At 35.3% G+C, this 13,422-nt stretch overlaps 1 protein-coding gene across 1 annotated transcript in view; it reads left to right on the forward strand.

The window, feature by feature from the left end:
* TTPA (alpha tocopherol transfer protein) overlaps positions 1 to 7,558 on the forward strand; it is a 32,017-nt gene extending 24,459 nt beyond the window's left edge. Inside the window, exons 3-5 of the mRNA XM_007939471.2 lie at positions 1,701 to 1,894; positions 4,195 to 4,305; positions 7,385 to 7,558. Of these exons, the coding sequence (XP_007937662.1) occupies positions 1,701 to 1,894; positions 4,195 to 4,305; positions 7,385 to 7,558 (479 nt within the window). The remainder of the gene's footprint in view (positions 1 to 1,700; positions 1,895 to 4,194; positions 4,306 to 7,384) is intronic.
* Positions 7,559 to 13,422: the final 5,864 nt, after the last annotated feature.

Raw genomic sequence — 13,422 nt, forward strand, 5'->3', positions numbered from 1 at the left:
TTGATGCTTTTGAGTTGTGGTGCTGGCGAAGAATGATGAAAGTACCATGGACTGCCAAAAGAACTAACAGATCTGTCCTGGAGGAAGTGCAGCTAGAATGCTCCTTGGAAGCAAGAATGGCCAGACTTCATCTCACCTATTTTGGTCATGTTGTCAGAAGGGACCATTCCCTGCAGAAGGATGTCATGCTTGGTAGGGTGGAGGGTCAATGAAAGAGGGGGAGGCCTTCAACGGGATGGATTGACATGGTGGCTGCAATGATGGGCTCAAGTATAGCAGGGATCGTGGGGCTGGCGCGGGATCGGGCTGTGTTTCATTCTGCTGTGCATGGGGTTGCTATGAGTCAGAAACAACTCGATGGCACTAACAACAACAACAACAAACCACTGAGAATTATGGCCCAACCAATCTGACATAAAACTTTAACCATCACTGCCAATGTTGCTCTTGCCTCGCGCATTGCTGTTCATTACTGTCAGACTGCCAATGTATGTTGTTAATGCACAAAATAGTTGGATAGCAGATTTTTTTTACTATTGTTGTAAATGCTGTATGTTGGATAATGAGAAAGTCAGTAAGTGAGGAATAGTTGTATACTTAATGGATGCATATTTTTTTAAAGATTACCTACTTGTTGGTCTTTGGATACACATTTCTGCAGGCCATGGCCTATATCAGAGATGGTTGGGGAGGAATGAGATGTGCAAACAAGAATGTCGGTAACTTCTCTTTCTAGCCTAGATACCTCCTATTCCTCGTGGGTATGTGTGGCCACTTGGGGTACTTCCCTGACTCTTTGTCCAAAGCCCACACCTATCGTTCCAGCCTGGTAGGCAAATGACTCTATTATATGCTGGTTGTCCCTGAGGAGGTGTCAGAAGATTCCATTCTGCCTGACTCCTTCTTACACTCTCCCTCAGCAACCTCTCTGACTACTGTAGGTTGCTCTTCGTAATCCAGACTTTCTCTCTTCCCATTTCCCACACCTTTTGAGTTTGGATCATACTCAGAGGCAATCCTATCTTTCCTTGCAGCCCTCTTCTGCTTGTTTTGGGCTGGAGATTCATCTGGCAATCAAATCCAGCCTGCATCCATCTTTACTTCCTTGTGCTCAAACATATGTTCTTTTGTAAGGATACAAGAAAGTAGGGAGAAAAAGCAGAGGCTAGGTGGTGCAAGCGGCTTGCAGTTGACTGCAACTCCACAGAAGGCGGCCCTGGTTATCTGCTTCTGTGAAGATTGTTGTTTGTTCCCATGGAGTCAATTCCAACTCATAATGAGTCCATGTATGCAGCATTGAACTGCAGCATAGGGTTTTCAAAGTTGTGACCTTTTGGAAGCAGACGATCAGGTCCCATTAAGTGGTTTAGAACTGCCAACCTTTATAGTAAATAGTGGAGCACTTAACCGTTTGTGCCATCCAGGGAGCCCTGTAATGATTACAGCCAAGAAAACCTTATAGAGCAGTTCTAGTCTGTAACAAAGGGGTCACCTCAACATCAGCCAATAACAAAAACAACCAGGAGAAACAGGCACATTGTACCACCAATTTGATATAATAGTCATTTCATGATCTTTGAACATGTTTTCATTTCCACTAGTCCTTTACCTCTGAAAAGAATTAGACAGTTTTCATTTGCAAGTCTTTCTGATTCTTTCAACAATGCTGAGATATGATATTCTTTATTATTATTTTTTAGCACACTGGGACCCAAAAGTTTTCACAGCTTATGATGCATTTCGTGTAAGTCTAATTACATCAGAGCTTATTGTACAGGAGGTAGAAACTCAGCGGAATGGTGTCAAGGCTGTCTTTGACCTGGAAGGCTGGCAGTTTTCTCATGCTTTTCAAATTACTCCATCTGTAGCTAAGAAGATTGCTGCTGTACTTACAGTAAGTGCTCCCTGAATAATTTAATATTTTAACTGTGAGCTATAGTACTTCCAAGTGATATATTTTTAATTTGGTTATATGTTAGACAAAGAGAAGTAATAGTACACTTATTCAAAAATTAAATAATTTTTTAAATGAGGCGTAGAATGGAATAATGCTAAGCAGAAGTAAAATGTTGAGAGTTAATTCATGAAAGAAACAATGTTGGAAACTGAAAATATGTTCAAAATTAATAACCACAGAATTTTATACATTAAAATGATAATGTAGCTACCTTTTTCTATTATTAAAATTATACTCTAAATGTTTAAAATGACTCGAAAACAATATTTATAGCTGTGGTATGATAAAAATATCACCTAAGTGTTAGAAGGTATAAATTGATACTGTTCTTTTAGAAATCAAAAGGTTTTTAAAATAGTCATTATCTCTGACCCTTTGATTTTATTTCTGGCAACCAATATGCCAGGATCAGGCAGTGTTTTGTTCTGTTGTACACAAGATCAATATGAGACAGAACTGACTCAATTGCATCTAACAACAACAACATAGTAAATATAGTCAAGACTTTGTATATAACAATAATAGCTTACAACGTGCTTCCAAAGGAGTTCTGGTGGCATAGTGGATACGACATTTGTCTGCTAACCAGAAGGTCAGCAGTTCAAAGCTACCATCTGTTCCATGGGAGGAAAATGAGGCAATTTACTTCCATAAACATTTACAGCCTTGCCAATCCAATGGGGGTTGCTATGAGTCAGAACTGACTTGATGGCAGTGAGTTTGATTTTTTTGGTTTATGTGCTTCAGTTGCATTATCATTTAATATTCATAGCAAGCCAATGAAGTATGATCATTATTTGTCCCATTTTCCAAATTAATAAACAATGCCAAAAAACAGTTAGTAAGCAGTGAAGCAGGCATTTCAGACCACATCACCTGAATGTAAACATTGTGCTTATACCCAACACTACACAATACTGCTTCTTATACATAAAGATAGTCAGTGCAGGATCACTTACACTAGAAGAAAACCAGGAACAGATTGTGTTCAGAAATAGGAAAACAATTATTTAAATTACGGTACATCTATTTGATGGATTATTGCAACAATATTAAAACCTATGATGTTTATTAAAACCATGATGCATCAGTGGAATGAAACAGTATGCAAATTATGTAGCTACCATATTAGCTATTAGATTTAAAACAAAATTATGCATAGAAAAAAAATCTGGAGGAAAACTCCCCAAATTAGTAATATGTTGTTGTTGTTGTTATGTGCCCTCAAGTTGGACCCGACTCATAGCGACCCCACTTTGGGTTTCCGAGGCAGTATCACTATGGAAGTAGATTGCCCCATCTTCCTTCTGAGGAGTGGCTGGTGGGTTTGAACCGCCAGCCTTCTGGTTAGCAGTCAAGTGCCTTAGGCACTATGCTACCAGAGTTCCTAATTAGTAATATAAAAACTAAAAAACCAAACTCACTGCCATTGAGTTGATTCTGACTCAAAGCGACCCCCATTGGTTTTCCGAGGCAGTAAATCTTTATGGAAGTAGATTGCCCAGTCTTCCTTTTGTGGAGTGGTTGGTGGGTTTGAACCACCAACCTTCTGGTTAACAGTCAAATGCTTTAGGCACTATGCCACCAGATCTCCTTAAATTAGTATATCTCTAAATCTGTGAATAGGAAAAAGAAAAAAAAGAAAACACTTAGCATAAAAGAATTTTTTGGGAAAAACTTTGTTAATAATACATTGGAAACTATTTCATAAAGTTTATTTTCAACTCTTAACTTTTTAAACTTTGTAAAAAAGTCGGTATTTCTTTGACTTTGCAGACTTATACCAGTGTCAAAAGTTTAAAACTTTTGCTGTGTGTGTTTACTGAACTATTCTTTCCATTTTCATGAGAACTTGACTTTTTTTTTTTTTTTTCAAAATAACAAGTTTTTTTGGGAAAAGTTAAATATAAATGTTCAAATAATTCATTGGTACCTCAAAAGACATTATATATGATTGGAGATGAGATTCTATGGGTCTTAAAAAAGGTACTGGCATTTCTTAAAATAATTTGGTTAAGCTACAAAGGGAAACCTCTTTAGATATCTTTTCTTAATCTGATGACAGTGATTTGTCAAGTAGGCTATTGTATTGATGGAATAAATGCTTTTGTAAATAAAATCACACTTTAGATATTACTGTGAGTACAGTGAAGTTCAAAGAAGGCACTTGCCCCTAGGAATATAGTTATAATATTTATTTATACTTTATTATTGAAGTTTGTCTTTCTTTTTGAAAGGACTCCTTTCCATTGAAAGTTCGTGGCATCCATTTGATAAATGAGCCAATAGTTTTTCATGCTGTTTTTTCCATGATTAAACCATTCCTGACTGAAAAAATTAAAGAACGGGTGAGTAAGCACATTCAAGTCACTATTCCTCTACACTAAGATTTCCAATCTTTTTTGTTTAAACTTTACCTTATTATTTACTCCCATTAGCCAAATATTTTGATTATTTATCTATCAAGCCAATTACTTTCATTAAATTAAAATATACTTTCATGTTTAGAAACTCAAACATTAGTGAGGTTATGGAGAGACAAGGATTTTCATGCATTGTTGGTGGGAATGCAAAATGGTACAGTCCCTGTAGAGGGCGGTGTGACAACAGTTGTCAAAATTACAGTATTTGCATTTCCGAGAGTCTATCCTACAGCTGTACATATACACCTGTATATACCAGGGGATTCATTGCAGCAAAGATTGGAAACTACCAAGTATTCAGTGATGGGGGACTGGATAAATTAACTATGGTACTACCACACATGGAATACAACAAGATTTCCAGGATATACTGTAAAGTGAAATAAGCAAAGTATAAAATAGTACTCATGGTATATTAGCTTTGTATGAAAAATGGAGAAATCACAATATATAGTTACATTTGAATAAAATTAATAAAATATATACAAGGAAATAATATATGTGGTGTAGTGCCTAAGGCATTTGACTGCTAACCAGAAGTTTGGTGGTTCAAACCTACCAGCCACCCTGTGGAAAGAAAACTAGGCAATCTACTTCCATAAAGATTTATTGTCTCAGAAACCCAAAGGGTTTGCTTTGAGTCAGAATCGACTCAATGGCAATGAGTTTGGTTGGTTTATAGGGAACAAAGTGGAGTTGTGGATTGGGGTGAATTTTAGGATAGGATGGGGAGCAAGCCATCTTCACATATATCTTTTATTTTCTTTGGATTTCTAACCTATGAATGTATTATCATTACAAATAAAATGGTACATATATTGGTTAATTAAACATGTTAACTGAAAACTAGAATACCTGAGATGTGTGAGTTAATATGTCAGGTAAAAGCAAAGAAATTTGATGTTTTTACTGAACCTGTGGAGCCTTATTTCAGGTGAATATAAAGGGCTGAAAATAGAGTCTGAGTTTCAAAGAACTGAAACCATTCTTCTACATTAATCTACAGATGAGAAATTTTAAAGCATTTATTAACATATATTGGCATCATCTAATGCCTGAACACAATTTTTTTTAAAGTTTTGACAATTTATATCTCAAAAATCATTTAAATATAAATACCAATAAAGTGAATTGTAATAGGATATTCAGAATTTTAAATATTGTTTTACTTAACCCCAAACCCACTGCCATCAAGTTGATTCTACCTCATAGTCACACTATAGGACAGAGTAGAAATGCCTCATAGGGTTTCCAAGGCTGTAAATCTTTATGGCTCATTTTTCTCCTATGGAGTGGTTGGTGGGTTCAAACTACAAACCTTTTGATTAGCAGCTGAATGTTCCACTTTTTTACTTAAGAAAATGTAATGTCTTATACCAGGTCAGGAAATTATGATCTTAGAGTTGCTTTTGTGGTTATCCAGTGGACTTTTCTGCCTGTCTTCAAGGAAAGCCACCTTAAATTGTCTGTTTTAGTGAAGATGGTTCAGTCATTTTCCACTGTGATTTTTTTTTTTAAAGTCAGTTTTTTCAGTTCATTTTTTTCTTCTCTCTCTAATATGTAGTTTGGAAATAGCTGACTACCCATTGTTTATCTCTGAAAGATCTTGAAAAACCAAGTATTTCTAATGTGGGTTATAGACTGAACAAATGAAAAAAAACAAGAATATATTGCACCTAACATATAGGATAATATAAGCAAAAAAGAAAGAGAAATAAGAAACTAAGAAATTGGGGAAAGCATTTGATATCCAATTATGAAACAGACTTGCAAAATAGGAAGAAAAAACCTATCCAGACACTTGTCTCCTTTTCAGCTATTTGACATGTCAAATGATAATTTGTAAAATTAACAATATCCTGTATTCACAAATGTTCTTATTTCTCTCTTCCCAGGGAGTTATTAGAATTTTTTCTCAATTAGTTGATAAATCAGGAATAGAGACTGTGAGGTTCCTGAGTGCAGGAAATTTGCTTTTTTAACCCCCATACCCTAACAAAGTGTATGTGCTTATAAAATAATTATTGAATGTATAGATGAAAAATTTGCCCTAGCAAATGGAAAAAGATTATTAATTTATGTCACTAAGATGTGCTTTTGATTCAAGGTTCTAAGTATTTTTGTTAACTTCAAAGCATTAAGTGATCAATTTTAATAGCTTAAAAAATTTGAAAATTTAAGGTTTCCAATCATGGTAATTATCTCTTACTTTTTGTATTAATTAAGAGTATCCATCAACTATAGCCCATAAATCATTCCTCATATACTTAATTGTGTTTTCAGATAATATGCTTCTATCTAATACAAACTAACACCAGAAAATACAATTTTATCCTCTACAGAATAGTCCCAGGATATTAGTTATTTTGCTAAGAATTACAAAACTCACTGCCGTGGAGTTGGATCTAATTTACACTGATCCCTCCTTGGGTTTCTGAGGTGGTATCACTATGGAAGTAGATTGCCCAGCCTTCCTTCTGAGGAGTGGCTGGTGGGTTTGAACCACCAGCCTTCCGGTTATCAGTCAAATGCCTTAGGCACTACGCCATCAGAGCTCCCATGTCAAGGAACAGAACTTATAAAAGAATTTCTTTAGATTAAAAAAAATCTACTTTTTTCTTTTGTTTGGTGTTAATGGTAATACAGTATTGTGGACACATTGGTTGGTATTAGCATCTGTTGTCTATCTCTTATGTATAGAAAATCTACTTTTGAAAGAGGAAAAGAGTATTTATTATTATTTTTTTTAAATACATCTAGTGTAGTTATATAAATGGAAATCTAGGAAAACAGTAAAAGTATTAGATTAATAGGGAGTTAACTAAATATAAATAAACTTGTTAGATTCATCAACAGAAGAATAAAGGATGTGATATCTATACATGCCCTCCTATCTTCCAAGTTATTAGAGTTCCTTGTCTCATGGTAATGATTTTCCACTGAAACGCACCTACTCTTTTGATAGGTGGAGGAAATATTTTCTAAAACATTTTGACTATTTCAGATTCATATGCATGGGACCAATTACAAACAAAGCTTGCAACAGCATTTTCCAGATATTCTTCCTCTGGAATATGGTGGTAAAGAATTCTCCATGGAGGACATTTGTCAGGAGTGGACAAATTTTATAATGAAATCTGAAGATTATCTCCACAGCATTTCTCAGACCAGTCAGTGAAAAGTTTTTAAAATGTGAATGGCTTCCTATTTTAAAATACATGACTGAGATGCTACCTGGTTAGCTGAAAGAAAGGGGCTGGGTGAGGGAATGAGGGGAAGAGGTAAAGGAGAGGGGGAATGAAGAAGAAAGAAAGAAAGAAAAAGAGAGAATCTTTTAAACTAATCAATGATTGATTGATATTTAAGTGTAAAAAATTTTAGGCATGGGCAATATGGGTGTTTGGGGATGTTTTAATTTTTTTTAATACAGTTTCTTTGAAGTAACTAAATGTTAAAAAAAAAAAAAAAACACTGCCATCAAATCAATTCTGACTCATAGTGACACTACTGTTGTTGTTTGCCATCAAGTCGGCCCCAACTCATAGTGACCCCTCCTTGGGTTTCCGAGGCAGTATCACTAAAGATAGTAGGAATGCCCAACCTTCCTTCCGAGGAGTGGCTGGTGGGTTTGAACCGCCAGCCTTCTGGTTAGCAGTCAAGTGCCTTAGCCACTATGCTACCAGAGCTCCTAGCGACACTACAGGACAGAGTAGAACTGTCCCTTAAGGTTTTCAAGGCTGTAAATCTGTACGGAAGTAGACTGCCACATCTTTCTCCCTGGAGCGTTAGTGGGTTCCAACTGCTGACATTTTGGTTAGTAGCCTAATGCTGTAACCACTGTACCACTAGCGCTTCTTAACTAAGTGTTAGTGCACCTTATAAACATCAAAGAGATTCTTGATATTTGCACTTGAAGAAGTAATGTAGAAAGTTACTTCTAAAATGTCTTTGTTTCTGGAAAGTTTAATTTTAAACAAGTTCCTTGATCATATTAGTTTAGTTAATAAATTTATAACATACTCCACTGAGAAGAAATATTAGCAAAAACAGACTGATAATTAAAAATCTACTAACACTCATTTTGGATGCTGTCAGATTAGATTAAAATTCAGATTAGCTGTTTCCGTGGGCCAGCAAGATTGTTCATCTCAGGGAAATTCTATTTGTAGCAAATTTGCACAACAGTAACTTGATGGTAGAATCTATATTGTTGTTGTTGTTGTTATGTGCCGTTGAGTTGGCCCCGACTCATAGCGACCCCTCCTTGGGTTTCGGAAGTAGGATTGCCCAATTTATGAAGCATCTATAGGTCTCAGTGAAATTAATCATGTTTATATATTTGATAAACAAAAATAATGTAGAAAATATTTCATGTACAGTTGATGGCTTCTCAATATTTTCGTATTTTCAAACAAATTAAGAATATACTTTTGGCTTCTGTTTAGGGTTATTCTCATCATGACAATGTATCAGTTTAGAACTGGATTAATTAGTTGTTTTATACATAAGCTCTACATGTGAACAATAATGCAGCTATATAATTGAAAAAAATTCACATTTTAAAAATTACTGTCAGTTACATCTGATATTTTCTAGACAATGCATTTGGATTTTACTATTCTAATAAATTCTGTAATTCTGGTCAATTTCTATAATTCATATTTACTTTAAAAATGAGTAGTTAAAATATGCTCTTTGTACTATAGTTCATATCTAAGAATATTTCATTTATTGAGAAAGACATTATCTTAGTCATATTCAATATAGCTTCCAATGTATAAATTTTTATACTTAGTGTTTTATAATGTCTTAATTTTATATTAAACTTGAAAATGAAAGAACAAAGAGTTCAATATCTGTTATTGAACTGTTGAGTTCAAGGTTAATAATATGATAATATCTTTGTGAAAGGATATGTGAAGGATATTTTTCTTTATAAGAAAATTAGTCTAATCAGGTGAGCTGATATTTCTGATTCTCTATACATATTATCTATAATAAAATTTAAAATAATTGTGAGTGTTCTTTAACGAACATGTTTGATTTTGCTTTAGCATTGAGTAACTAACTAATTATAATAAATTTTATATTAAAATTAGATCCTGCTTGTTTTCTAAAGTTTTTTTTTGACATTTTCTTTACAAAATCATACAATTTAAATTTGTATAATTAAAAATTACAACAGAACAAAACCAGTTGAAAAGAACAAACAAAAAACCTCTTTACTTATCCAAATTTCAGTTCTAGAAAAACTATATCACAAAGTTCTATTTTATTTACATTTAGGTACTTCAAAACACCTTTTTTATGACTCTGTGACCACGTGATTAGTTTAACACATGAATAAAGAAGAATATTCTAATTGTCATTTAAATTTGATTCTTTGTTAATGTGATTAACTGACAATTGAATTAAGAATTAAGTCAATAAAGATAGCTACATATTATGATGGGACTTTGAAATTTTTATAAAATTCAATAATTCACTGAAGAACATTAAAAACAACAATGTGAAATGAGCAGGGAATTTTATAAGGTGTGAAGATAAATAATTGCCTAAATGTTTATGTTACTCTATTGTGATTGCACCAGAAGGGACTTTTGAAAGGTTAACCCTATCATGTACTCAGGTTACTAAACTGCACAATAATTTATTTGTCTTCATGTTGTTCAAATGAAAATAAACATTTTTCACATAAACTATGGTGTGTTTTTCTTTTCTATTTTAAAATATGAATATTAGGTATTTTTTTTCAGAAACTGATTTTGTTTACAGAAAAAAAAAAAGAAAATTATAATTAAAAACAACCACAACTAATCAGGGGCGCAACACATGGACACGACAGATAGAATGGAAGAAAAATGTGGAATAGAATCTCAAATTCCTGAAAAACAAAACTAAACAAAAAACAGATTTACTGGATTGGTTGAGACTGAAGGATTCCATGAGACTATTGTCCTGATATACTATTCAAACCTTGAATCAGAAAACTAACCTCTGAGATACCCTTGTAGCCAAATAAGTGATTGGCTCACAAAATAATATCATCCATAAGTACTGTACTCTTTTTTTTTTTTTTTTTATAAATCACCTATATGAAACTAAATACTCAACATTTACTTTAAGACAATGATGAGACTGTAAGTGGGGGGAGGGCAGGGAAACTACATGAATGGAAATGGAACCACCACAATGAAAATAATGAGAATGTTCATACATTGTAAAGAATGTAACCAATGTCACTGAGCAGTTTATGTAGAAATGTTTGAAGGGTAACCTAACAACCAAAACCAAACCCACCGTCATTGAGTTGATTCAGACTCGTAGCAACCCCCATTGGGTTTCCAAGGCTGTAAATCTTTACAGAAGTAGATTGCCCTGCCTTTCTTCCATGGAGTGGCTGGTAGGCTTGAACCAGCAGCCTTCTGGTTAGCAGTCAAATGCCTTAGGCACTGCACCACAAGTCAGAAAAGACTGGATGGAAACTGTTTTTTGCTACTCTCCTAGATTATTATTTTATTTATCAATAGTAGATTTTTCTTACAAAAATAGCACTGAAGTCCTAGAGCAAAGTGCTGTGTAAACCTTCACTGAAAACACAGTAAAATATTATTATTATTACTATTATTAAAAACCATATCTAGTGATCTATTCCACAAATGCTAATTTTTTCTTTAAAAGCTCTGATTGCACACTCTTTTTCCCTGCTGCTTAGTTCAACACCATCCTCCTCCAATGTCATTAGCTGTGCAGAAATGGTTAACAATTAATTACATAAAGCTAAGCCATGTATACTTAAGTAAAAATGTCTAATTGAATAAAGCTATAATACTCCCCCCTTAAGCAGATAATTTGATTTTGAAATAATCTGCTACTATTCTGGAGTCTCTGGGTGATGCAAACAGCTGATGCACTCAGCTTCTAAGGGAACAGTTGCAGATTCCAGCACACCCAGAGGTACCTAGGAAGAAAAGCCTGGTGACTGACTTCTGAAAACTCAGCCATTGAAATCCCTATGGAACAAAATTCTACTCTGACACATGCACAGTCACCACAAGTCAGAAAAGACTAGATAGCAACAGTTTTTTGCTACTATCCAAGATTATTATTTTATTTATCAATAGTAGATTTTTCTTACAGAAATAGCACTGAAGTCCTAGAACAAATATCATCTTTGCCACTTACCTAAAGTAAGCCTGCAGATTACAAAATAGGTTAAACATAAACAAAAAGCAACAAACTAGTAAGATGGGGTTGTTTGAAACACTCCTTACTGGACTTATGTTGAATTTTTGCCACACTTTATATTATGGAGAAACTTTTAGTTAAAAAGACAGAACTAGAAATCATGTCAATAAAATTGATAGCAATTTTCTGGTTAACAAGAACTCATGCTATTATCCACCTGCCCCATACCTAGCACTCGACTGGCTCTCTTCTCCTCTCCCCTCCTCTCCTTTCCCCTCCTCTCCTCTCCTTTCCCAAGGTCAATTGTATCAATCTATTAAATATCTACTTTTGATAACACTGGACATTGAATTAAGTACTATAGTTAGTAGAAGAATTAACCAGATGCTATCTGGGGGAAAGAGAAGCCAGGGAGATGACAGAGCAGAGCAGTGCCAGATCCAGGTAAGGGGAGGGACCCAGGCACTACCCCCAACAGGCAGGAAAGTACGGGAAAGAGAAGCCAGGGGGAGAACAGAGCAGAGAAGTGCCAGGGATCCAGGTAAGGGGAGGGACGCAAGCCCCACCCCAAGAGGCAGGAAAGCAGAGGAAAGAGAAGCCGGGGGAAGACAGAGCAAGCAGCCTCAGGGATCCAGGTAAGGGGAGGGTGGAGAGGCTTTGAATAGCTAAGAGAGACAAACTTGTCTGTCAGTTTGTTGTATGTGGTGGCTTGCATGTTGCTGTGAGGCTTGAAGCTGTGCCACTGGTGTTTCAAGTGCCAGCAGTGTTGCACAGGTTTCAATGCAGCTTAGACTGAGGTAGACTAAGAAGAAGGAAGAGGCCATCCACTTCTCAAATAATTGTCCAAGGAAAACCTTATGAATAGCAGTGAAACATTGTCTGATACATTACTATGCAACTTTATGAATAGCTCAGAAACATTATCTGATACAGTGCAAGAGGATGAGCACCTTAGGTTGAAAGGCTCTTGAAATAGGACTGGGAAAGAGCTGCATCATCAGAGTAGAACCAACCTTACTGATATGGATAAAGTAAAGCTTTCAAGACCTCCATTTGCTGATGTGGCATGACTCAAGTTGAGGAGAAACAGCTGCAAACACCCATTAATAATAGGAACATGGAATGTATAAAGTATGAATCTAAGAAAATTGGAAATTGTCAAAAAATGAAATAGAACACATAAAGATCGATACCCTAGGCATTAGTGAGCTGAAATGGACAAGTTTTGGCCATTTTGAATCAGACAACCATATGATCTACTATGCCAGGAATGAAAATTTGAAGAGGAATGGTGTGGCATTCATCACCACAAAGGATGTTTCCAGGTCTGTCCTGAAGTACAATGCTGTCAGTGATAGCCTACATGGGAGACCAATTAATATGATTAGTATTCAAATTTATGCACCAACCACCAAAGCCAAAGATGAGGAAGTTGAAGATTTTTATCAATGCCGGTAGTCTGAAATTGACTGAACGTGCAATCAAGAGGTGCTTATTATCACTGGTGACTGGAATGCAAAAGTCAGAAACAAAGAAGAATCACCAGTAGTTGGAAAATTTGGCCTTGGTGACAGAAATAATGCTGGAACTTGCATGGTAGAATTTTGCAAGACCGACTTGTTCATTGCAAACACCTTTTTTCAACAACACAAATGGTGGCTAGCCACGCGGACTTCACCAGACGGAATACACAGGAATCCGATTGACTACATCTGTGGCAAGAGATAATGGAAAAGCTCAATATCTTCAGCCAAAACAAGGCCAGGAGCAGATTGTGGAACAGACCATCAACTGCTCATATGCAACTTCAACTGGAAGTTGAAGACAATTAAAACAAGTCCATGACAGCCAAAA

This window comes from Orycteropus afer, unplaced genomic scaffold, assembly GCF_000298275.1.
Source record: "Orycteropus afer afer isolate SDZICR_OR568_19922 unplaced genomic scaffold, OryAfe1.0 scaffold00060, whole genome shotgun sequence".
NCBI classification, from domain to species: domain Eukaryota; kingdom Metazoa; phylum Chordata; class Mammalia; order Tubulidentata; family Orycteropodidae; genus Orycteropus; species Orycteropus afer.